This window comes from Nannospalax galili, unplaced genomic scaffold (assembly GCF_000622305.1).
Source record: "Nannospalax galili isolate Female #2095 unplaced genomic scaffold, S.galili_v1.0 scaffold1677, whole genome shotgun sequence".
NCBI classification, from domain to species: domain Eukaryota; kingdom Metazoa; phylum Chordata; class Mammalia; order Rodentia; family Spalacidae; genus Nannospalax; species Nannospalax galili.
Window position 1 is genome coordinate 363,406 of NW_008339464.1, and position 27,405 is coordinate 390,810.

The following is a 27,405-nucleotide window of genomic DNA, read 5'->3' on the forward strand; positions in this document are numbered from 1 at the left end:
GTAGCCTAAACTGGCCTCCAGCTCACTATGTAGTCAATGATAATCTTGAACTTGGGACAGCCTCCATCTCCTATGTGCTAGGGTTACACTACTATGTTACCACACTCAATATATGTGATGCTGGGGCTCTAAACCCAGGGCCTTGTGAATGCCAGGCAAGTACTCTATCAACTAAGCTACTCCCTTATTTTTTGAGATAGGGTCTCTCACTGAACCAAGAGCTCACCAATTTGGTTACATTGGCTGCCCAGGAAGCCTCAGGGATCCTCCTGTCTCCACTTCCCCAGGGCTGACATACGTTGCCACAGTAGGCTTTTTTTTTTTTTTTGTCTTTTTGAGACAGGGTCTCCCTGTAGCCCTAGCTGTCCTGGATTCACTATATAGACCAGGCTGGTCTTGAACTCACAGAGATCGACCTGCCTCTGCCTCCTGAGTGCTAGGATTAAAGGCATGTGCCACCACGTCTGGACCAGTAGGCATTTTTATGTGGGTTCTGAGGGGTCCAAACTCAGGTCCTCAGGCTTGTGTGACAAGCATTTTATCCACTCAGTCAGATTTCCCCAGCACTCCCAATAGTATTTAAAAAAAAAATTAAAAATTATTTATTTTTGTATGTATCAGTGTATTGCCTGCATTTATGTAAGTGCACCCATGCCGTGCAGTGCTCGTCAGAAGAGGGGGTCAAATCCTCTGGAACTAGAGTTATGGATGGTTGTTAGCCACCATGTGGGCGCTGGGATTTGAACCTGGGTCCTCTGCAAGAGCATCCAGTGCTTTTAACCTCTGAGCCATGTCTCTAGCCCCTCCCAAAAGTCATTTTTAAAAAATTATTAATTTTTTTGATCTTTTTGAGACAGGGTGTCCCTGTAGCCCTAGCTGACCTGGAACTCACTTTGTAGACCAGGCTGGCCTTGAACTCAGAGATCCATCTGCCTCTGCCTCCTGAGTGATGGGACTAAAGGTATGTGCCACCAAGCCAGGTTTCCAAAAGTCTTCTGATGGTTTAATCCACACTAGAATGACTTCTAGCATATTCTACACATATCATCCAGAAATGCAAACACCTAGTCACAGTAATGATAATGATTTTCTTAAAGGTGCACAGTTTTTTAGATACTCATTTTATTCATAAAGCATTTTCTTTTTGACTTACTTTTTTGAGACTAAATACATAATTAATGCCTGCAACAGAACCTCAAAAGGTACACAAGGTGCTAAAAGTCTCTGCTACTCACTTCTACCCTAGGTCCAGCTGTTCTTGCTGGAGGACAGGACTGTCATAGTCTCTCACAGACACCTCAAGTAAAATGAACTAAAGGCCGTCATACTTTAACCAGCATAGCTGCTTCAGGGCAAACACCTACCTTGTACTTCTCGTAGACAATGGGGACGCTGAAAATGAGCAGCTCAGCTGGAAGACATAATCAAGAGACATGGAATTCATCCATGTGAGACACTCATGAAGTTTCCAGACTCAAGTCACCCACAGAGATAAATAGTCAAAATGAAATACTGGCTAGAGTTCCCAACAAGGACAGTCGGAAGAAAGCCAACTAGGGTAAGTGCTAAAACCCAAATAGACTGCTTTCTTTGTACTACAGGCATTGATTTTGAAACTACAAAACTGGTTTCTAAAAGTAAGATCCCTATATTTAAATCAAATCCAAATCACCCTCTTTTATTCCCATTTTGAAAGTCCTTTGTGAGGCCATTTAATAACCAGATGAACATACACTGTCTGTCCGATATCTAGCACACACCTTGTAGGCACTGCAGGCTGACGTGCAACGTCAGTGGATGTCATGCTGCATATCTGTTTTTTTTCGTCTTTTCAGACAGGGTCTCCCTGTAGCCCCAGCTGGTCTGGAACTTCCTATGTAGACCAGGCTGGCCTCGAACTCACAAAGATCCGCCTGCCTCTGCCTTTCAAGTGCTGGGATTAAAGATGTGCGCCATGATGCCCAGCTCTCTTCATTTTTTTTTTTGGTCTTTTTTGAGACAGGGTTTCCCTGTAGCCCCAGCTGTCCTGGAACTCACTATGTAGACCAGGCTGGCCTTGAACTCACAGAGATCCGCCTGCCTCTGCCTCCCAAGTGCTGGGATTAAAGGCGTGCGCCACCACGCCCGGTTATTTTTTTATCTTTAATTTTTGTTTTGTTCTTCTTTGAGACAGGGTTTCACTGTATAGCCCCAGCTGCTCTGGAACTCAATTTGTAGACCATGCTAGTCTCGAACTCAGATATCTGACTGCTTCTATCTCACAAGTGCTGGGATTAAAGGTATGCACCCCTGGCCTGAGCATGCTCTTCAAACAAGTGCTCTACCCTTGGGCTATGTCCTCAGTACATTCTTTGTTGTTTTTTCCTTTCAAAGTTTTTTTTTTTTTTGTCTTTTTGAGACAGGGTCTCCCGTAGTTCCAGCTGACCTGAACTCACTATGCAGACCAGGCTGGCCTTGAACTCACAAGGGTCCGCCTGCCTCTGCCTCCCGAGTGCTGGGATTAAAGGTGTGCGCCACCACGCCCGACTTCAAAGTTTTATTTACTTTTATTTTATGAGTGTTTTCCCACATGTATGTATGTGTACTACCTTTTGCCTGGTGATGGAGGTCAGAAGACCGTGTCAGATCTCCCAGAACTGAAGTTATGGACAGTTGTGTCACCATCTGGGTGCTGGGAACAAATTCTGGGTCCTCTGCAAGAGTAGCAGGTGCTCTTAACTGCTAAGTCATCTCTCCAGTCCTTTTTGTTTAGGGTCTCATGTGTCCTAGGATGGTCTTGAACACTTGCTCCCCTTGCCTCAGCTTCCCAACTAGCTGGGGTCACAGGTCTGCACCATTAGGCCCAGCATTTATACTCATTCTTACAAACTTGTCACCTTACCCAGAATCAGAAGGGTGATTCCATTAAAAACGGCACCAACATAAGTCATCAGCCACATGAAAACAGCCAGCTGTGAAGACCAACGTCATCAGGTTAAGCAGGAATAATGAGAAAGCAAAGTCCAGGTTAACTGTGCCTTTTCGCCCAGCTAACTAGGTACAGCACTGCATGACACAGCAGATGCAACGGGAAGGATTCCCTACCTGCACTATTCACCTGAGGATGTGTCAGAAAACTCAGTCAATACCTTAGGTCCAAAGGGAGACTTGTAACTGCACAGATGCTGAGTTGTTACTGCGGCTTGATGTTATTCTCTATGGTGAGGCGACAGCTTTCTCTGTTGACACCTACCTCCATTTTTACAGGTTGACGGATATAAGCACATGCTGTTGTCTAATTAAAACCCTATGCCCGCTTTTCCTCTGAATCACAGCCCTGTCACTGGTGTTGGCCAATCTCACCACCAAAAGTTGCTTTCAACTGACCTTCAAGGAGTCAACCAGGTCTTCTACGAGAAAGAGACGAATGATGAGTTTCAGGGCTCTGTTGACGTGCACCATTGCGGCATTCATGTAGTTGTGGAAAGCTTCTGAAGACAGGGTGATGTCCACATCCAGGTAGGCTCTTGCAGAGAAGAAACAACAGTCATTCTTTGACTCACAAGGGAAGATTCTGTCAACACAGCAGCTCTTTAGTGTAAAATGGCATTCTGCAGGGGAATGTTTTCTCCCTGTTACAGGGTGAGGACACCACTGTCATTAGTGGGTAGAAGCAATACCTGGTAGATACCTGTGAAGTATAGTGAAGTAAGGGCTTTCATGTACAATAACAATAAAGAATTGTCTGGAGCAGGGCATGCAGGCGCACACCCTTAATTCCAGCTCTAGTGACGCAGAGGCAGATGTGTGTGTTTGAGGCCAGCCTGGTCTACAAGTTCCAGGCCGCTGGGGCTACATGGAGATCTTTTCTCACCCCCACCCCACCCGCCCAAAGGAATTGTCTGGATTGGATACATTAGAATGCACTCTTTGGGAATGCAGCTCAGATGGCAGTAAGCCCCAGGGATCCCCGGTCTCCACCTCCCTAGTATGGGAATTTACAAACATGTACCATGCCTAGCTTTCCAAAAGACATTACATAAAATTTTTTTTTGATTTCTTTTATGCGTATGAGTGTTCTGCCCGCATGAATGTAAGTATACCATACCACATGCATGCAGTGCTGACAGGTCAGAAAAGGGCATGAGATCCCTGGAACTGTAGTTATGGATAGTTGTTAGCTACCATGTAGATTCTAGTAACGGAACTCAGGTCCTTTGAAAGAGCATTAAGTGCTCTTAACCACTGAGCCACCTCTCTAGCCCCACAGTATTTTACTTTTTTTTTTTTGGTTTTTTTGAAACAGGGTCTCCCAGGAGCCCCAGCTGTCCTGGAACTCACTATGTAGACCAGGCTGGCCTTGAACTCACAGAGATCCGCCTGCCTCTGCTGGGATTAAAGCGTGTGCCACCATACCTGCCTTTTTTTTTTTTTTAATGTTTTATTTTATTTTTTTATGTGTACGAGTGTATTACCTGCATGTATGTGAGTGTACCTGTGTCATGCAATGCCTCAGAGGTCAGAAGAGGGCTTCAGATTCCCCTGGAACTGCAGTTCATACCTGCCATGTGGGTGCTGGGAATTGAACCCAGGTCCTCGGCAAGAGCAGTCAGTGCTCTTAACCGCTGAGCCATCTCTCCAGCCCCTATTTTACTTTTTAACTTTAAATCACGTTATACAAGGTGGGTCCTAGGAACTGATCTCAGGTTGTCAGACTTGACAGCAAGTGCCTTTACCAGCTAAGACCCAACTCAAAAAGTCCCCCAAAAGAGGAAAAAAAAACCGCAAACAGGGTTGGGGATATAGGTCAGTGGTAGAGTACTTGCATAGCATTTGCAAGCTCCTGGGTTTTAACCCAATATTTAAAAAACAAAACAGAAGAAAAGCTCCTGGATATCTAACACCCTCTTTGCCTCCAAGGGAGACTGGACATACATGGTATTCAACATACATACATACATACATACATACCATACACATGCACACACGAACACAAATAATAAAAACCAATATTTTTTAAAAGAAAAGGGCCTGGCGTGGTGGCACACGCCTTTAATCCCAGCACTCAGGAGGCAGAGGCAGAGGCAGAGGCAGGTGGATCTCTGTGAGTTCGAGGTCAGCCTGGTCTACGACCCGAGTTCCAGGACAGTTGGAGCTACAGGGAGACCCTGTCTCAAAAAGACCAAAAAAAAAAGGAAGAAACAGAGAGCAGAGATAATGACTTTGAATGGGCTGAAAACTACAGAGGGGTTCTGGAGAGACGGCTCAGCAGCTAAGCGCACCAGCTGTTCTTGCAGAGTACCTGGGTTTGCTTCCCAGCACCCACATGGCTGCTCACAATTGACTGTAACTCCAGTTCCAGGGAATCCAATGCCTGTCTTCTCCTCCTCAGGCACTGTGTGCAACACACACACACACACACACACACACACACACACACACACACACACAACACACTAATAAATATAAAATAAAAAAAGATCTTAAAAAAAGAAAAACTACAGAAAACAAATTCTGTGTTCTAGTTCCAGAGATAATATAGAATTGAGATTTATTTTTTATTTGTTTATATATATTCATTTACTTATTTTGGGTCTTTTTGAGATAGGGTCTCCCTATAGCCCTACCTGGCCTGGAACTCACTAAGTAGACCACGCTGGCAGACAGAGATCTGCCTCCCTCTGCCTCCCAAGTGCTAGGACTAAAGGCGTGCGCCACCACGCCCAGCATAGATTTATTTATTATTTATTATTTGAGATACAGTCTCACTATGTAGTCCTGGCTAGCCTGGAAATCAGTATGTAGACCAGGCTGGCTTGTAACTCGTAGCAATCTATCTGCCTCTGCCTCTCAAGTGCTGGGATTAAAGATGATAGTGGTGGTGGTGTTTTGAGGCAGCTGGCTGGATCTCACTATGTAGACCACCATGCCCAGTCTCAGAATTTCGATGTAACCCTGTGCTCCTAACTTGTTCATTCACTACTGCGTATCAGTCTGTTAGGTGTCTTGAAGATCTTGGAGCCCTGGGAAAATGGAAGAGTAACAGGCATGTTTTTTCTTCCTGTTTATTAAGAAAGTACTATCAAAGATGGGCACGGTAGTATGTGCCTTTAATCCCAGCACATGAGAAGCAGAGGCAGAGGCAGGGGCAGGGGGATCTCTATGAGATGGAAGCCAGTTTGGTCTACATCGTGAGATCCAGCCAACTGGGGCCACAGGGGAGAACCTGCCTCAAAACAGCACCACCATTATCAGAGCTGGAGAGATAGCTCAGTGGTTAAGAGCACTAGCTGCTCTTGCAGAAGACCCAGGTTCAGTTCTGAGCACCTACATGGCGGCTAACAACTACCTGTCCATTAACTCCAGTGTCAGGGGATTCAATGCTCTATTCTGGCCTCTGTGGGCACTGCATGACATGAATGCACTTACATTATGTAGCCAAAACACTCATACACATAAAATAAAAATAATTTGAAAAAAATATTATCAAATATAAAGATTTTAAACATTAGATGTTACAATTAATGTAATTTAGCAAAACATTTTACAACTCTACAAAAATCACATAAAGGGGGGAACGGTATTCAGACATCTGAGTTTGAAAACAGTAAAATTTATTCACTCATTCATTCAACAACTACTGGCTTATTAAGATTAATTTGCAATAAACTGTTAAAGCCACATATGACTTAAGTTATCCCTTCTATTTTCAGAAAGTACAAGGCCCAGCAGGGAGCCAGAGGTTGTTCTGCTCTAGTCCAGAGAGGCCCCAGCAGGGTCTTTCTCTATGAGACAAAGGCTTTATAAAGACTGCTATTTGCTAATGCTCAGTTACAAGTTTTTATGAGCAAAGAATTTCAAGAAGAAAGTTTGAGGGCATTTTTAAAAGCTACAGCACAATCAGGCCAATTGAGAGCGAGACCCTAGGAGGCAGGTGTACTGACCTCACTAAGACTTGCTTCTGGAGTCACGGTCTAGAAACATGAGAGCTAAGAAGGAAATCAGAAATAAAGCTGAGCAAACAATGCTAGGTCCAGGTGTTGGCACTGGAGTGCAGAGCTGTTTCTAGACCTTACCCAGAGGGGCTCAAACAAGGACATGGCATCTGAGGGTTGCCCGGCTCAGATTTACAGTTTTCTTTGGCCGTAAAGTATGAGCCTCTACCTGGTCAAAAGCTTTCGCATCCGAATTTGGTCACTTCTTAGAGGGACTGCGAAATCTTTAGGATGTTACTGCTGTCAATCAGTGGCAAGAGGCAGGTCAGAATTTCAGACCTGGTCAGTCTCAGCGAGCCCCTCCATGAAGTGTGAAATGTCACTTTAACTTACTTGAATGGATGGCCTTCTTCTGACTTCTGCACAGCTTGGATGACAGACTTGTAGACTCTGAAGCTGATGGTAACAGAGAGAAGAGCGAGGATGAGGTAAGAAACCACACTGATGACACTGAAAGCTGCCAGGGAGAGCAGCATGATCAGCGTGGTGCCAAAGACAACTCCAGTCTTCTTCACATCTCGCCAGAAAATCAGATCGCGAACTGCCAAAAGAGAGGGAGTCCAAGTCAGAGAAGCTAAAACTGCCCCGACTGAGCTGTGTGTACCAGAGGAATGCCCACTGGCCCGACTGAGCTGTGTGTACCAGAGGAATGCCCACTGGCCCAGAGCCACAGCTGTGCACTCCAGAGATTCTCAGACTTGACTTTAGCTACTGGGTCCACCCAGGTAAAGTATCATTGATCTTAAAACTGTTTTGGGAGAGAAGATGACAGGATGCTGTGGTGGACTGCTTACCTGGGTTCCACAAGGGTGAGAGTGGGGCTGGTAAGGATGACAAAGCAAAGATAGCAACCTCTTGGTTGAGCAAGCAAGCTAGACAGTGTGTGTCTGAAGTCTAAGAACTCAGGAGGCTGAGACAGGACAATCACTTAAGCAAGCCCAGGGTTCAACACCAGCAACTCAATCAACCCATCCATCTACCTATCCATTCATCAAAGTAAAAGTAAATAATGCTTATAATTGGTTAGCTCAGTGACTGAAACCAGATCTAACTGAAAAGCACAGGTTGGGGTACAAGGAAAGAAAGTGGTGATAACAGGCCAATCTCTACTTACAAAGAAACGTGTCTTTGTCCTAATTAGAAGAGACCCAGGAGCGTTATGAGTAGGACTATGTAATCAAACCTCAATAGCTTCACGAATGCTAAGTGTTCTCTCCTGAGTTACATCCCTGGTCCTCAAAAACATTTTTAAAAATTGCTCTTAATTTGTGTGTGTGTTCATGTGTGTGGTGTGGAGGCCAGAGAACAACCTCAGTCGCTGTCCACCTTTTTTTGAGGCATGGTCTCTCACTGTTCTGAAGTCCACTAAGCAGACTAGCTGAGCCCCAGGGATCTGTCTTCACCCTCCCTCCCCCTAGCACTAGGATTACAAACCTGTACACTATACCTAGCATCTTTCTTCTCAGTGTGGGTTCTAGGGATCAAACCAGTCCAGCAGTTTACTGACTGAGCCATCTGTTTCTCCAGCACCCTGGCTCTTTTTTTTTTTTTTTTTTGGTCTTTTTGAGACAGGGTCTCCCTGTAGCGCTAGCTGGCCTGGATTTGCTATGGAGACAAGGCTGGCCTTGAACTCACAGAGATCCACCTGCCTCTGCCTCCCGAGTGCTGGGATTAAACACATGTGCTACCACGCCTGGTCCTTTTCAATTCTTCTGAGACGGGGTTCTTTTTCAATGACCCAGCTTACCCTTGGTGTTATCCTTCTGCCACAGTGTCTGGCTGTGCCACCATGTCCAGCTAATTTTTACTATTTCAGAGACTGGGTTTTGCTATCTTGCCCACACTGCCTCAGAACTCCAGGGCTCAAGTGAACTTGCCTCAACTTCCCAAGTGGCTGGGACCACAGGCAGGAATCACTGTGCCCTGCAAAACCACAACACTTTTAAAGGTTAGTTGAATACTATTAATAAATATACCAGGAAATGGATATATATCAGGATGACTTCAGGCAACCAATGATGACCAAACTGGAAAAACCCCAGATTTTGAGGTGATGCCTCAAAAGCTAAAGGGCAGCTGCCAGCAACTCCCTCCAATCTAGAGGTTGCCATCTGCACTTCACTGTGTGAAGGCCAGCACTCAACACTGTTGGGAGCCTGAGGCTCAGCCGTTTCTCAAAACTGCTGACAGACCTAAGCTAGCAACCTTCCAACCTTGGCTTCAACCTTGGCCCACAACCTTGTTCTCCTTTCTAGTTATCAGTAGATTCCTCCCTTAGAGTACATCTGGGCCCCTGTGTTCTGACTGATGTAATTATTTGCAGTCTTTGCTCCTTTGTTCTCATTCTCTATTTAAACTCATGCTTGTGCTTTAATAAATGAGACTTGAGAGCCCTGTCTTGTCTCCATTTCTCTTGCCGCTTGCCTCATCCACGTCCCCACTCCCCAATCCAGGTACTTCCTGGCAGTTTCCGCGGGTCGGAACCGAGTCATGCTGCACAACACCAGCTTCACTGTGCTGTCCTTCCTAGCTGTTCTGCTTACAAAACAGAGCAAAGTGTTTGGAGTCAGAGAGACAAGAGTTTGAGTGTTTGGTCACTAAAAAAATATTATTTATTATTTTCTGGGTATGAGTGTATTGTCGGCATGTATGTTAAGAACACCTGTGTCGTGCAATGCCTAAGGAGGTCAGAAGAGGGTGTGGGATCCCCTGGAACTAGAGTTACAGATGGCTGTTAGTTGCCATGTGGGTGCTGAGAACTGAACCCAGGTCCTCTGCAAAAGCAGTCAGTGCTCTTCACCGCTGAGCCATCTCTCCAGCCATAATTTAGCCTTTCTAAGCCATTCTCAACTGTGAAGCGAAGAAAACATCGACTCTAAAGCCATTTCAAGGAGGACACATGGCTAACGCACGTACAGGACATTATCATTAACATGCAATGCACTTATTTTATTGGGGGGGTGTTGTTTTCTTTTAATTCTTTTTGAGACGTGTTGGCTTGTAACTTGTAATTCTCCTGCCTTAGCTTCCCAAGTGCCAGAATTACAGATATACACCACTATGTGCAGCCTTAAACTTTACATTCAAAATATGGTTAGTCTAAAAGATTGACTTCAGATCAAATGAACCTGAGCCCATCCCTCATCCCTCTGTTCTGCTATAACATGCTCCTCTGAACCTATTTCTCTGAGACTAAACCTTGCCAAAATCTACTTTTCTAAAAATCAGGAAAATGCGGGCTGGAGAGATGGCTCAGCAGTTAAGAACACTGGTTGTTCTTGCAGAAGACACGGGTTTGAATCCCAGCACCCACATGGCAACTAACAACTGTCCATCTCAGGGGATCTAACAGCCTCTTCTGGCCTCTGAGGGCATTGCATGACACAGGTGCACTTACCTACATGCAGGCAATACTATACATGCATACACATAAAATTTAAAAAAAAAAAATCAGGAAAACGTTAAAACTATTCCAACCATACAGAAGGACTAATTGCTGGTTCAGAGCCTCTGGCTGGCAGATGTGACTTACAGGAATAGCAGTGTGACTCCTGACAGGAGCAAGTTCTTGGGAGCAGCTCTGCAAAGATGGAGAAACCATGGTGCTAGTCAGCTCATGTGACTGAACTGAGACTCAATTAAAAACTGAACAGAACGCCTCCTGTAAGACCAGTGCTAAGAGGAGAAATTCCCACAGCTAGAGTTCCAGGCACATGTTGTGTTGACAGCAGTTTCAACATGGAATGCTTAGAGCTGAATATCACCAACGGTGGAGCAAACTGATGCCGTGTGTCTCTGGATATAAAGCATGTGAAAAGGACATGACACTGCTTCTATGGAACATATTATCTTGAATTTAAGGAGAAATACCTAGACAAACTCAACTGGAGAAAGATTCTTCAAAATAACTAATTTATATTCTTCAACACCATTAAGATTAAGACAGGCCAGGCCTTTAATCCCAGCACTCAGGAAACAGAGGCAGTGGCAGACAGATCTCTGTGAGTTCGAGGCTAGCCTGATCTACATAGTGAGTTCCAGGTCAGCTGGGGTTACAGGGAGACCCTGTCTCAAAAAGACCCCCCCCCCCAAAAAAAAGAAAAGAAAAAAAGAGTGTGCCTAGACGAGACCCTGGAAAAGGGGATTAACTAGACAGTCACTGTTGTGGGCTGGGGATGCAACTCAGTGGGAAGAATATATGCTTAGCACGAAGTCCTAGGTTCGATCCCCAGTACTACATACAGTTGAGCATAGTGGTGCACACTTGTAATCTAACCCTTGGGAGATGGGGGCAGGAGGCTCTGGAGTCCAAAGTCATCTTTGGATGGTTTCATGAGATTCTGCCTCAAAAAGTCGTGACTGATAACACACACTTGTTATTCCAGCATGCTAGAGGCTGAGGCCGAGAATTCTATGTTCAAGGCCTCATATGGCCTACATAGTCTTAAGAGACCCAGCCTTAAAAAAAAAAAAGGAAAATCAAGAAAAAGAAATTTGTACATTTGAACTAATTAGAACAAAGCACCCTATCCTCATAAACTTTACCGCCATCTGTCGGAAAATTGTTCTTCTAAGAAGTCAGCAATCTACAAGGCTAACACGTGACTAGTGTCCCCTACACAATCTACACAGGAGGGTAGAAGGCACTGGACTAGGGGCTGCCAGGAGCTATGGATGGAGAGGACAGCAGAGAAGGGACAGAACAGATGCCCCACTTCCAATCTCCCAGTGTTCCTCTGCTTCCTTCACAGTCTAGGTTCCTTCTGCCCTGCCCACCCAGCTACCACCTTCCTCCCTCAGCACTCTACCTACTCACAGCATTATTTTCATCAGAGCACCTACCACCCTACTTAAGAGGCTCTTCAAATCTGCTAAGGGTCCAGCCCAGAATCCAGGACAACACAGCCATAACCTCCAGACGCTGCCCCTCACGCACGAATCTGCCCAGTGCAGATTAAGCATCCTGAGTGCGGAACCTCAAAGGAAACTCTGACCTCTGATCACCTGGGGGAGTTAGGACAAGGAAAAATATGAGAAAAGGGCTCTGTCAAAAGCTCATGACAGGAAGCCTCTAGATTTAGTCTTCATTTTACTCTGTTTTAAACTGCTGTTAATTTTATATGCAGAACCAGTAAGAGGTTGCAATGGTTTGTGTGTGCTCCCCGACCAAAATGGTTTTTTTTTTTGGTTGTTTTTTTTTTTTTTTTTTTTTTTTTTTGGACAGGGGATCCTTGTAGCCCCAGCTGTCCTGGAACTCACAAATATCCACCTAACTCTGCCTCCCAATTGCTGGGATTAAAGGCGTGCACCGCCATGCCCGGCTATCTTTTATTATTTTTTTATTCATCTGTTCTGCTGCCACTATAGCTCTTACAAATGTTTATGTTTTTTTAAAAAAAAAATCTGTGTAGCCGGGCATGGTAGCACATGCCTTTAATCCCAGCTCTCGGAGGCAGAGGCAGGAGGATCTCTGTGAGTTCAAGGCCAGCCTGGTCTACATAGTTCCAGGACAGCTGGGCTACAGGGAGCCCCTGTCTAAAAGAGAAAAAAAAAAAAAAAAAAAAATCTATGTGTATAGCCAGGTGTAGTGACACGTCTTTAATTCCAGCACTTGTGAGGCAAAGGCAGGTGGATCTCTGTGAGTTCAAGGTCAGCCTGGTCTATACAGAGAGTTCCAGGGCTAAATAGTGAGACCCTATGTGAGTTTAAGTGTGACAAGTGTGCAGGTGCCCTCAGAGGCTAGAGGGCATCAGAGCTCCTGGAACTGGTGGTTGTGTGCTGCTTGATTTGTGTCTAGGAAGCAAACCTGAGTCCTCTGCAAGAGCAGTAAACATTCTTTAGAATTTGTTTTAATTTATGTGTGTATGGATGCCCAGAGGCCATAAGAGTATATTAGATCCCCTGGAGATGGAGTTAAAGGCAGTTGTGAGCCACCTGATGTGGGTACTGGGAACCAATTTCTAGTCCTCTGGAAGAGAAGCAAGCGCTTTTAAAGACTAAGCCTCCAGCCCTCTTTAGATGGTACTACATAGAACAGATTCTGGTCCTGGCCTACATGGATTTGCAAATTTTACCATTTGTCAGCTGGATGATTTTTTTTTTGGTCTTTTGGAGACAGGGTCTCCCTGTAGCCCCACTATCCTGGATTCACTATGGAGACCAGGCTGGCCTCGAATTCACAGAGATCTGCCTGCCTCTGCCTCCCGAGTGCTGGGATTAAAGGCGTGCACCACCATGCCTGGCTTATTTTTAAAAAATATTTTATTATTCTTTTTTTATTTTATGTGTATGCGTGTATTGCCTGCATGTAGGTAAGTGCACCCATGTCATGCAATGCCCACAGAAGACAGAAGAGGCTGTCAGATCCCCTGGAACTGGAGTTACGGACAGTTGTTAGCTGCTATGTGGGTGCTGGGATCCGAACCCAGGTCTTCTGCAAGAACAACCAGTGTTCTTAACCACTGAGCCCTCTCCAGCCGCATGCTAGTGCTTTTTTAACATGTGGTCAGAACTGATAGGAGCACACAATTCCATCACATTGCATCTGTTGCTTTGTATCAGACATGCTTGATGCTAGAATCCAACAGTTCTACTGCAGTATTCACAAATCCAGACCATTCGAAATCGCTGTCATCACCCATCTCCACTGACAGTCATTCTCTCTCAGGCCCACAAGGCCTGCTAGAGGCTGACCAGGAAGACGTCCAGTCTTCCTACTGCCAAGACTTCTAGGGAAAACGGCCTCAAGGGAAGAGCACCTTGTCCACTCCTTCACCTTCCCACTCTAGGTAAAGGTGGGCTGCGATTGTTTCCACTAGTTGACTTAGTTTTGGTCATTAAGTTGCTTTGTATATTTGGTGTCAATACTGTGCATCTGGCTTTGAAAAACATTATTTTATAGTTCTCAAATCAAAGTAAGATTCAAATGGTCCTCTAGTCCTGAGCTTCAGCAGTCTCCACTGCTAGCCCACAGTCACAGCTCCACCTTCCCCCCGTCCTGCAGCAGTACCAAGCTGGAGCTGCTGTTTCCAAGTCTTCCCTTCCTGGGAAGCTCACTAATTTTTTTTTCCCTTTGAGATGGGCCTCAGTATGTAGCCCCGATAGGCCCGGGACTGTCTCAAACTCAGATTAACTGCCTCTGCCTCCTGAGTGCTGGGATTAAAGGCCTGTGCTGCCATGCCTGAGGTTAACTCTTTAGATTTTTCTATCTTCCTGTTTTTCAGCAATAGAATCATAATGCCTCTGACAAATCAACTATTTCTTTTCTCAGTAAGTGGCCGATGTCTGCTCCCTGAGATCTCCATCACTTTCTACTAGTGTCTCAAACTCCTTAGTTAGGTGCTCACCTTTGGGGCATGCTCTAAAGTGCTTGGACCCTGCACTGACCCCTCCTCTCTGCAGTAGGCTGGCTTCCTTGGCAGCCCGAAGCACTGTCCAACCCGGCGCCACCAGCCGCATCTGTGCCTCACACACCAGGGGCCTCCAAGGAGGTGCCAGGGGTGGCAGTGCCACCCGCATGCCCGCTAGCCAGCTCCAGTGCCCCCGCGGGGGCCAGGCTCTCACAGCGTGTTTACTGCAAACATAAGGTTCTCTATGGCTGGTCCTTGGGACTTACGGGTGCCAGCCGCAGTACCTGTAATACACCAAAAGAGGGCACCGACACAATACATCTAGGGCACACAGGAAGAAGCCAGCTTGCAATGCAGGCAGGGGCGGCGGAGAGCTCCCTGGTCTGCCCCTTCACTGACTCCCTGGTCTATCTGTTTGTATACCAAATTTAGGGGTAGAGTTTGGTTTGATTTTAAGGTCAGCCATTCTCAAAGGTCAACTAAATCTAACCTATTCTCCACCCATTCAAGGGTAGAAAATGCTTATTCTGCAAAGGAATAAATTTGAGAGAAACTTCAAGGTTTAGTAGTGAATCAACTGTAACTTCATTAAAAAAATCTATTTTATTTTTAGTGTATGAGTGCATTGCCTGTATGTATGTAAGTGCACCAGTGCCCTGCATGTGTCTGAGGAGAGGCCAGAAGAGGGTGTCAGATCCTCAGGAACTGGAGTTACAGACAGTTGTTAGCTGCCATGTGGGTGCTGGAGTGCTCTTAACTGCTGAGCCATCTTTCCAGCCCCTGTAACTTCATTTTTAAAAAACAAACAATTCAAAATCTATACAATGTTTTACATTTCTTACAAAGTTTTTTCAATATCTGTCAATATTCAATACATCTAATAATTTTTTAACATGTAGGAAAATTTTAAAAATTTTTCTTCCAGTAGCTCCAGCTGGCCTGGACCACCAGGCTGACCTGAAACTCACAGACATCTGCCTCTCTCTGCCTCCAGAGTGCTGGCATTAAAGGCATAAGCTGCCAAGCCCAGCTCACATGTAGGAAAATTTAAAGGGAGAAAAAAGCCCAGCTGGCCTGACTGGTTTGTTTACAGAGTAGGATATGTAGCCCAGGCTGGCTGCCAATAAATGATCTTCCTACCTTGGCTACCTGGTGCTGGGATGACAGGTCTCTCTACCTGCTAAAGCCAGGCTTCATGAGTACAAAGGGAGAAAGTGCTCTCAGAATAGAGGGGCATGCTCAGTGGCAGAGCACTTGCTTAGCATGCTAAGGCCTTGCATGTCATTCAAATTTAAATAACCACCAAAATAAAATAAAATAGAAAACAGGCAATTCCATTAAAAAATACAGTTTACTCAAAGAAAAAGATGCAGACGTTTTCCTATGAATTACTTCTATTTCTTGGGCTGCATTTCATTAACAGTAATAATAAATGAAGCCATTTTGTTAAGTTGTAAAAGGCCAGATATTTGTAAATTCAGACCCCAAATTTGTGGCTGCTGAAATGGGTTACTGACCTGCTCTACTACAGATATACCTTTAAAGAAAGACATTCCCTCAAAAATTGCACAGGACCCCAGATAGAATATGACCCTATAGAATACAAAGCTCTCATTAAACATATGCACATCCTCTGGCCACAGGCAGTAGGCCAAAAATTCTGTCAGGAACCCTTTAGAACATTCTGCTTAGACTCTCAGTGTAAAGCTTTCATTCATTAACACCATCTAACATTGCCTTTGCCCTCCATTTCAGATCTGTAAATCACAGAAAACAAAACTGCACTGACTACCCCTCCCCAACTGCACAGCAGGGTGGATCTGGAAAATGTGACCTTTCTACTTTATTTATCTATGGATATAATGAAGAGAACAGCAGAATGTTGAACCATGGGGATGGCTAAAGACACCTTAGCTTTGGTTTTCTGTCCTTTCTTCCCTTATTAAGTCTGGTTAGATTTTTTTTTTAGACAGGGTCTCTCTGTAGCCCCATCTGGCCTGGAACTCACTATGTAGACCAGAGATCTGCCAGTCTCTGCCTGCTGCCTCCTGGAGTGCTGAGATTACAGGCCTGCAACACCACGTCTGGCTTCTGGTCGGCTTCTGGATGGCAGTTTACTCCTGTTGGAAAACTACTGAAACTGCTTGTTGCACAGTGGCTCTCACCTGCAATCCCACCTGTACTCCTTAGGGCCTAGACTGAGACAGAGAGGATCACAGCGAGTGTAACGCCAGCTGGGGTTACTTAACAGTTAAGACCATCTCAGAGAAAGAAAAGAGAGGAGAATAAGCCATTGGCCTCAAACTCTAAACTAGATAATTGCTTAAAACATCAGAACAGCCGGGCATAGTGGCGCACACCTTTAATCCCAGCACTCGGAAGGAGGCAGAGGCAGGCAGATCTCTGAGTTCAAGGTCAGCCTGGTCTACATAGTTCCAGGAGAGCTGGCGCTACAGGGAGACCCCATCTTAAAAGACCCCCACCCCCATAAAATCAGAACACTCAAATTTCTGGTTTTATAACTGTACTTTCATTTTACATGCATGAATATTTTGGCTGTATGCATGTAAGTTCTCCATGTGCAGATCCCCTTGAGTGGCTGTGAGCCACAATGTGGATGCTGTGCTGGAAGTGAACCTGGGTCCTCTATAAGAACAGCAAGTGTTCTTACCCACTGAGCCATCTCTCCAGCTCCTCAAATTTCTTTTCTTAAAAAGGGTCTCATGCAGGGTTCGAATCCCAGCACCTACATGGCAGCTAACAACTGCCCATAACTCCAGTTCCAGGGGATCTGACAGCCTCTTCTGTCCTCTGTGGGCATTGCATGACAGGTGATGGGTGCACTTACCTACATGCAGACAATACACATAAAAAAAAAATAATGTTTTTTTTAAAAAAGGGTCTCGTGTAGCTCAGGCTGGCCTCAAGTGTAGCAGAGGATGACCTTGAATTTCTGATCTCCCTGCCTCCACTTCCCAAGTTTGGCGATTACAAGGCACACATCTGCTGGGTTTATCTGGCGCTACGGCTCACACCCAGGGCTTCTTGCATGCTAAGCAAGTACTCTAGCAACTGAGCCATATCCCCAGCCCAAAGGAACTGCTCAGGCTGCTCAGGCTGTCCTGCAACTTGTGTTCCTCCAGCCTTTGCCTCTTCCATTTGTCTGCCACTGTGCATCACCATGGCCAGCCCCAACCAATCAATTTTAAACACTAGTCAGTCTGTCCACCCCTACCTCCACCCCCATCTGTTGATGCAGGTAAGTAACATGATTTCAGGCACCAACAGTGTAAAAAAGTCATGGGCCTCATGAGTTCTAGGCAAGTGCCTCACCACTGAGCAACACTCCCAGCCCCATCACTTTTATTTCATTTTTTAAAGATTTATTTTGTGGGCCTGGAGAGATGGCTCAGTGGTTAAGAGCACTGACTGCTCTTGCAGAGGATCTGGGTTTGAATCCTAGCACCCACATGGCAGCTAACAACCATTTGTAACTTCAGTTCCAGAGGATTTGATGCCCTCTTCTTACCTCCTCGGGCATTGCATGACATGGGTGCATATACATATACACAAGCAATACACATACACACATTAAAAAAATTATTTTGCTTTTGTTTTTGAGACAGGATCTCATTGTGTTGCCCAAGCTGGCCTCAAACTCCAGCCTCCTGAGTGCTGGGATTACAAGTGTGAGCCATCGTGCCCAGCTTCTACTTTAAAAAAACCTAAAATTTATTTATTTGTTTATAGGTCTTTTTGAGACAGGGTCTCCCTGGAGGTCTAGAACTCACTATGTAGACCAGGCTGGCTTCTATCTCACAGAGATCTGTCTGCCTCAACCTCCTGAGTGTTGGGATTAATGGCATGCGCCAGTACACCTGGCACTTCTGAACATCTAGTTCATGTTTTCCTGAGATGCAAATTTTACAGTAAAGTACATAATGTCACAGAGCTATGTAATCCTACCAGGATACAGAACATTACCATCATCCTTAAGCTTCTTAATGCTCCCTCCCAATTGCTTGGTTGCCCCAATCTTGAGTGTCTCCCCAAAAAGCCCATGTGCTGAAGGTTGACCCCAGAGCAGCAGTGGGAACTTTTATGAGGTGGGGCCTAGTGGGAGGTCTCAGGTCATGGGGTGGACACCTGAAGGTGGTGGGACAGTAGACTATTTTGTGTCCTGACACAAGGCCACATTCTCCCTACAACTGTGTGATGCTACAGTAAATGTCTTAACCACTGAGTCAGCTCTCCAGCCCCTAAAAGATTTTTTGTTTGTTTTTTAAGACAGGGTCTTCCTATAGCCACTGCTGGTCTAGAACTTGCTCTGTAGACCAGGCTAGCCTCCACCTCACAAAGATCTGTCTGCTTCTGCATCCTGGAGACTAAAGGTGTGCGCCATCATGCCTGGTCCACCATGTAGAATCTGTAGGATTTTCTTTCTTCCTCTCACTCCCTCCCACTTCAGGTTTTCTTTGGAGTCACTGTTTTGTCTCATTATGTAGTCCAGGCTGACCGTGAACTCTCTTCCCTGTGCACATGTGCACTTAGCTCAGAGGACAACCTGTGGGAGTCAGTTCTCCTTCCACCATGTGAGTTCCAGAGATTAATCTCAAGTTTGGGGTTTGGTAGCAAGCAGCCGAGCCCGTTCACGGGGTCCCTGGCCTCTAACTGATCTCGATTCTCTCATCGTTGCTTCCTGAGGACACTGCTATCACTCTTCTTCCATCTGGAGAACTTCCTTCAGCATTCACAGCAGTCCAGTCTTCTGTAACCAATTCTCTTCGTTTCCTACCTAGAAAAGTCTTCATTTTATTTTTATTCTTTCACTATCTTTGTTGAATATAGAAATCTGGGTTGAAGCTGGGCATGGTGGCACATGTCTGGAATCCTAGCTTGGGAGGTGGAGGCAGAAAGATCAGAACTTCAAGGCCAGTGTGAGCTGCATATTAGACCCTGTCCCAAAAAGACAAAAACCAATCCAAACCAAAAACCCCAAGTGAATTGACAGGTCCCCCCACCCCCTGGTTTGGCATTTAATGTTATTCTACTGTCTTCTGGAATCTGTAGTTTCTAATAAGAATCTAGTTCTAATTATAACTGTCATACCCCAAATGTGTCATTTTCCTCTAGTTACTTCCAAGATTTTTTTTTCCTTATCTTTGTTTTTTTTTTTGGTAAACTGACTATAAAAAGATACTGTGTAGGAAGGGGTTAACTCACCAGGCTGGAATTTAAGCTTTGCATAATTTTTTTTCGGTCTTTTTGAGACGGTCTTTCCCTGTAGCCCCAGCTGGCCTGGAACTCACTATGTAGACCAGGCTGGCCTTGAACTCACGGAGATCTGCCTGCCTCTGCCTCCTGGGATTGAAGGCGTGCACAAGCTCAGCTCCTGATGAATGTTTTTACAGGTCTAAGGCCTCAAGCTATGCAGCATCAGTGTGGCCAGATAAGTGTACTCTAACATGATTTATGACACATACCTATTTTGGCTTGGGGGAGCAATGATGGTATCATTGAGTGTCTTCAGCAGTCACACGGGCACTGTGTCTCCTGCATGCAAAGGTTTTACAAGCTTCCTTAACTGTCAACTCTTTGTGCTTTAGCACCATCATCGCAGGAGACCCAGCACATCCTCTTCTGAGTCTGATGACATCTAAAACCTTGGACACCTAAAAGCTTGCACACTGTATCTCCTGGGATTGCTCCTCATGTGTTTTTTCCTTTTGCCAATCCTGATGTGTGTCCCTATGTTGTAATCAACCGTGGACAGCAGTGTTAGCACTGCTAAATCACAGAGCCTGAACATGGTCTTGAAGGCCCTTGACACGCGTCCCAAGGTTGTTCTGAATATCCGTGTGACTGCTCAGGTTCTTTGGATGAACATGTACTTCATAAAGTATGATACCGTGTGGTCTTGTCTTCACATGTGCTCTTCTGTTGTCTCATTCTCTTCTTCTGGGACTTCTGTTACCAGACCTCAATTTTTTAAAAAAAATATTTTATTATTTTTATGTATATGCGTGTATTGCCTGCATGTGGGTAAGTGCACCCATGTTGTACAATGCCCATGGAGGACAGAAGAGGCTGTTGGATCCCCTGGAACTGGAGTTATGGACAATTGTTAGCTGCCATGTGGGTGCTGGGATTCAACTCAGGTCTTCTGTAAGAACAATCAGTGTTCTTAACCGCTGGGCCATCTCTCCAGCCCCAGTTACATGACCTCTTGATTATCCCACACATCTCTGAAATTTTGATGGTGTTACAATAATTTTTCCCCTCCTTCATTCCTCAGGTTGTGTAGTTTTCTGTTTATCATCAAGTTCAGGGACTCCGTCCTCTATCACCTCCAGGTTGCTAGTAGGGTTACCTGGTGAATTTCATATTTTAGCTGTTAGTTTATTGCTATGGAATTTTCTCTTGGCTATTTTTGTTTCTATTTTTAGGCTGAGATTTCCCTTCTTTTCCTTAGGTACCAATATATTGTCCTTAACTTTGTAGAGTGTCTGTAATAACAACTACCTTCACTTTTTTGAGACAGGGTCTCACTATGTAGTCCTGGCTGGCCTGGAATTCATGTAGAATAGGCTGATCTCAGTCTCACAGAGATCTGCCTGCCTCTGCATCCTAAGTGTTGGAATTAAAGTGTGTGCTACCATATCCAGCTCCTTTGCTGTCTCTTAATTCCAATATACAAAGTCAATTTGTGTAGACTTTTTCTCCAGACTAGGTAATATTTTTCTGGTTCTTAAAAAAATGTAGTTTTGTAGCTGGGCGTGATGTCGCACGCCTTTAATCCCAGCACTAGGGAGGCAGAGGCAAGGCCAGCCTGGTCCACATAGTGAGTTCCAGGGCAGCTGGGGCAACAGGGAGACCCTGTCTCAAAAAGACAAAAAAAAAAAAAAAAAAAATGTAGTTTGGTGGGCTGGGACTGATTACATCAGCACAGAGCCAACTGGGCACATTGCTTCCCAACTCACTGTGGCACTGGAAACCTGAAAGCAGCCCTGATAAGAGGCTTTATACCAATATACTAGGCAATGCCATGGGAAAAAAATGTCATTGTTCTGTATTACATTCTAGACATGACTAGTATGTTTCATGGCTACTGTATGCTACATTTCTCTGGAGAGTATTAATTTTTGGAGGTTATGTTAAACATTTCGTTGAACCCAATTTGCAAGGTCTTGTCTCTTGGGCAGAAGGCTAGTCTTGGTTATGTCCTCCCAGCTTTGCTGGCTGCTGGTATTCTCCCGCACAGACGTGGCTCACTTCTGGATCTCTTTGCTCCAGGTTCTTCCTACCTTTGAACTTCTAGCCATTGAACGTGACCCAAATTCTCTTCCCTGTGTCTTCGCGACCTGTTGAGTGCCAACTTCAGCCTGTTTTCCGGTTAAAAGCAGTAAAAATGGACTAAAGTTAATTGTTAAAATGAATTCCATCCTGTCTCAGAATTGTCAACTCTTTCAGAACTTTCTTGCTTCTGTTTCTTCTACTGCCTTTTGGCCTTAATTTTTATTTATTTATTTTATTTAAAAATCTTATCCAAAGTGTACAATTTAAATGCAGGAAGGCTCGGTCCAATAGACACTTACTTGGGTTCAATGAAAAACCTTTGTGACCTTATTTTTATTAAAAAACATATTATTTAAAGCTTTTATTTTATTTTTATCATGTATTTGTGTGCTGGTGCCTGTGGAGCCAGGAGAGGTGTCAGATCCTTTGGAGGTGGAGTTATAGGTGGTTGTGAGCCATGTGATGTGGGTGCTGGGAATTAAAACTCAGGTCCTCTGGAGGAGCAGCATTTAAAAAATCACTCTAGTTGTGGGTGGTGGCACACACTAATCTCAGCACTTGGAAGGCAAGAAGCAAGCAGATCTCTGTGAGATGGAAGCCAGCCTGGTCTACAAAGTGAGTTCTAGACCAGCTGTGGCTAGAGTGAGACCCTGCCTGACTCAAAGAAAAACAAACACACACACCCAAAATCAACAACAATAAAAGGCCCCAAACTAACTTAATAATTAGAAATGAAATCTTATCACTCTTGAGGGGCTGGAGAGATGATGGCTCAGCGGTTTAGAGCACTGACTGCTCTTGCAGAGGCCCGGGGTTCGATTCCCAGCATCCACATGGCGGCTATGAACCATCCTTGACTCCAGGTCCAGGGGCATCTGAAACCCTCTTCTGAACTCATCGGCATTGCATGACACGGGTGCACTCACATACATGCAATCAATACACTCATACACATAAAATAAAAATAATAAATTAAAAAAAATCACTCTATAGAGTTGGCAGTGGTGACTCATATCTATAATTCCAGCACTTAGGAAGCAGAGGTTGAGGTTAGCCTGGCTATACAGGGAGATCATGTCTCAAAAGACAAACAACAAACAAAACAAAATATAATCCTGTACTTTAGATTCATTCTATATGTGGTATGTAGATTCATTCTTTTTTCTTTCTTGTTTATTTTTTTGGGAGTAAGAGGGGACAAGGGTCTCATGTGACACAGGAACTTGCTATATATCCAAGTGTAACCTTTAAACACCTGATTTTCCTAGTGCTAGGATTATAGGTATGCACCAACATACCACCATGCCTGGCTAGATACTTTTTTTTCCCCTTCTGTCTATCTCATTTATTTACTTTTTATTTATTTATTTATTTACACACATTATGGAGCATGTGTGGAGGTAGAGGACAACTTTTGGGAGTCAGTTCTGACTTTCCACCATGTGGGTCCCAGGGATTGAAACCAGGTTGTGAGGCTAGGTGGCAGGCACCTGTACCTGCTGAGCTAACTTACTGGCCCTAGATTTGTTTTTACAAAACAGGGTCTTACTATGTAGCCCTGGCTGGCCTGGAACTCTTACAGAGACCTGCCTGCCTCTGTCTTCTGAGTGTACTGTTTTTGCTGCAGTCCAGAGCTAGGTTCCCAGCACCCATGTCTCACAACTGCCTGTAACTCCAGTTCCAGGGATCTGATGCCCTGTTCTGACCTCCAAGGGCACTACACACACTTGGTGCACTTACATACATGCAGGTAAAACACATACATTAAAAAACAAAAGCAAATCCTCAAACACCTAGCACAGCATTCTTTCTGATCTGGATATTAAAACTCAGCAATTATATAAAGTAGGGATCTAATTTTCCTCCCAAACTATTAGAAAATATCAGACTGCAATTACTGAGCACCACCGATATCATCATGGTAAAGGCTTCATTACTGACTGGAACATTATATAACAATAGTAAAGAAGGGGCTACAGAGATGGCTCAGCGGTTAAGAACACTGGTTGTTCTTGCAGAAGACGTGGGTTTGAAACCCAGCACCCGCACGGTAGCTAACAACTGTCTGTAACTCCAGTCCAGGGGATCCAACAGCCTCTTCTGACCTCCATGGACACTGCTGGACATGGGTGCACTTACCTACATGCAGGCAATACACACATACACATAAAATAAAAGAAAAAAAAAAGAAAAAAGAAATAGGGGCTGGAAAGATGGCTCAGCGGTTAAGAACACTGGTTGTTCTTGCAGAAGACCTGAGCTCAAATCCCAGCACCCACATGGTAGCTAACAACTGTCCGTAACTCCAGCCCAGGGGATCCAACAGCCTCTTCTGACCTCTGGGGGCATTGCATGACAAGGGTGCATTTACCTACATGCAGGCAATACACGCATACACGTAAAATTAAAAAAAAAAAAACAATAGTAAAAGAATAAAACATCATTAATTTTTTGGCCTATTTTTAACCCAACAGCTTTAGAAACAACATAATCATGGAACTGTTTTTACTTTAAGGATGGAAGACAATTCAGACATACTGTTTTAAACAAGGTTGATGTATTTTACTGAAACGGTTTACGTTTTTAAAGATTTGGTCATAAAACAACTGGCAAGGCTTCTACTTTTGAAATTTGTTAATTATCATCTAAAACTATTTACTACTAATATAATTTGGTCAGTGAGAAATATCCTCAACTTCTACATCTCTTTTCATCTCTCATAGTTCTTTGCTTATAACATCACTATAAAACATGACAAAATAATCACCATCCCATTAATAAAGATGTTAAACCAGTTGAGTTTGTTGTCTAAGGTCACATTAACAACTAAAAATACCAGAATTAGACAAAGGAAGCTTTATGGCCTAATTTCTATATGCTTCGTCACTCAAAAGTAACTATCTATAAGAATTATTATAACCCAGGAAGAAATCTCAAATGTACCAGAGTCAAGAGAATCCTATGACAGGACTGGTAGTCTACTTCAACATCCTCACTTTACAGGCAAGGAAGCTAGCTTCCAAAGTTATGAATTAACTGTTCAAAGGCATACTCAATGCACAGTAAAGCAAGAATTAGAACCCAGCATTTCTTCATCCAAGAATCTCCAATTACTATGGTATAACCCCTGTCTTTAATTCTTCAAATTCTGGGGACTAGGGATGTAGCTCAATGGCAGAGTGCTTGTCTAGCATGCATGAAGCCTTGAGTTCAATCTCTACCAAAAAAATTAAAATTAAACAAATAAGAGTTGGTCAGATGGCTCAGTGGGTAAAGGGGCTTGCTGCCAAGCCTGACGACCTGAATTTGATCCCCGGGACCCACATGGTGGAGAGAATTGATTCCTGAAAGTTGTCCTTTGACCTCCACACACAAACACAGCAGTAAATAAATATACAGATTTTAGGGTTTATAGTAAGAACTCAACCTATAGACAATTCAACAAATAATTACCCAGGCTTTGAAGTTAATACTGTATCTGACTGAATGTTAACTGTGTGCTCAGCAACGTATTAACTCATTTTCACATTTAATCCTTAAAATATTAACACAAGGTTAATAATTATTGTCTCTATTTTAAAGATTACAATTAGGGAGATTAAATAATCTGTCCATGGTCTTTGCTAAGGAAACACATTTATGAAAACAGTATAATCAAGCACACAAGGCCTGTCCTAGCTAATACCCCTTCCCTCAGGACCTCATGTGGCCCAGACTGGTTTCAAACTCACTCAGCAGCCAAGAATGACTCTGAACTTCTGATCTTCCTGTCTCTACATCCCATGTGCTAGGGCTACAGATGTGCACCATTAAGGCCCGCCCCCAAATCTCAAATTTTGTGGTAAATATTATAGCAAAATTTGTAATATATCTTTGTCTTTTTTCTTTTTCTTTTTTAATTTTTGTCATTTTTCAAGACAGGGTCTCCGTGTAGCCCTTGCTGGCCTTGAACTCACAGAGAGTTACCTGACACTGCCTCTCGAGAGCTGGGACTAAAGGTGAGCCACTGTGCCTGGCCTTATCTACAGAGCACATGGTAATAAAAGTACCAGACATGGTCGAGCAGGACCTTTGACTTATCTTCACATAGGCGGAACTGGTAAAAGACAGAAGCCAGGGGCTCCTCCCAAGCCCGTGAGACCCCTGAGGAACAGATCCTCAAATGACCTTAAGAGTAAAGATAAATTGGTTTATCTGGGCCAACTGTATGGTCTTAAACACCCAAAGGAAAGTATAACCAAAGATTAAAGCGATCAATATAACTCTTAAAGAGTCCATGTGTATAGCTAAACGCTACATAACAAGAAACAATGCCAGACAGGAGACACCTTCGAGTTGTTGGCCAGGGTGGCCCGAGAGACTCCTGACAGTAATCCAGTACAGAACTGGGAAAATGAACAGCAGACCCCAATCTTATCTAAAGAATATTGGCAACTGATTTCTGCTAGATGAGGAAGAGCTGATCTTCCTAAAACAAGGAACTCCAGATAGGCTGACTAGATTCAGTGGACGGACAAGCACTGGAGAACGGCTGGGGGCACCAACAACACAGTGGATAGTAACAGGGACTACAGAGTATATGGGCTCACAGTGGGGGTGGGCGGGGGGAAGACTGGGAGGGCGCCATTTGGGATGTGGGTATATAGATGAATAAGACTGTTTGGAATGTTCTGTATGAAATACACACACACACACAAAAATCAACAAATTAAAAAAAAGTTATATTTGAGGAAGAAGCATAAAAATTTGCTCCATATTAATTAGTAGAGGTGAAACACATTACCATTGAAAGCTACCCGATGATTTTATATCCATGCTCACATGGACCTCAGAAAGTAACCAACTGTGACTAGTAATAATCAGATACACAGAGATTAGAGATACATTAAAAATGAGTTTTTCTGTATGAAACAGTATATTTTAAAATGAAATAGAGATCTTTCTTTTAAATTTTTAATAACTACATGATTAGAAGAAGCATTTCATTACAGCTTTAACATATTCAGTAACACACTCCAGAGCAAGAGTACATCTCTTTCATAAGTGACTGTTAGTTTCTAGGTTCAGAGTTGAATTAATAGTTATACAATATTGAACTCAATATAAGCCCTGTAAGACATAAAATTGAGTTTTTAACCTTTAAAAAAGATCTCCATTTCATTTTAGAATATACTGTTCCTTGCAGAAAGACTCATTGTTTTTGCTACTAACACTGAGATGTTGGTGCATGCATCTCTAATCTGTATGTATCTGATTATTACTAGTCATAATCGGTTGCACTTGGATCCTTGGCGCCTGTGTATGTCTATAAAGTCATCAGGTAGACTTCAGTGGTAATGTTAATCACCTCTACTAATTAACATGATATAAATTTCCATGCTTCCTCCTCAAATACAATACGTTTTTAAAATTTTGTTGATATTTTTGTGTGTATATATCACGTAGAACATCCCAAACCATCTTATTCAACTATACATCCACTTCCCAGACGGCACCCTCCCATAGCCTCCCTCCCCCCACTACAGCCCTTATACTCTGATATCCCTGCTACTGTCTGCTGTGTGGTTGGCACCCCAGCCGTTCCCCACTACTTGTGCTTCTGGTGAATCCAGTCAGCCTATCTAGAGGTCTTTGTTTTAGGAAGGTCAGCTGTTCTTCATCTAGCAGCAATAAGTTGCCAATATTCCTTTAGATAAGATTGGGGTCTGCTGTTTATTTTCCCAGTTCTATGCTGGGTTACTATCTGGGAGTCCCTTTGGTCACCCTGGCCACCAACTCAAAAGAAG

The 27,405-nt window shown here is 44.0% G+C and overlaps 1 protein-coding gene across 3 annotated transcripts in view; it reads right to left on the minus strand.

Moving 5' to 3' along the window:
* Positions 1-27,405, minus strand: part of Rtn3 (reticulon 3) — a 68,360-nt gene that overhangs the window by 5,557 nt on the left and 35,398 nt on the right. For all 3 annotated transcript variants that reach the window (XM_008834188.3, XM_029564081.1, XM_008834191.3), the window contains 4 exons: positions 7,308-7,515; positions 3,367-3,505; positions 2,882-2,951; positions 1,365-1,411 (listed from right to left, as the gene is read on the minus strand). In XM_008834188.3, coding sequence (XP_008832410.1) covers positions 1,365-1,411; positions 2,882-2,951; positions 3,367-3,505; positions 7,308-7,515 — 464 coding nt within the window. The remainder of the gene's footprint in view (positions 1-1,364; positions 1,412-2,881; positions 2,952-3,366; positions 3,506-7,307; positions 7,516-27,405) is intronic.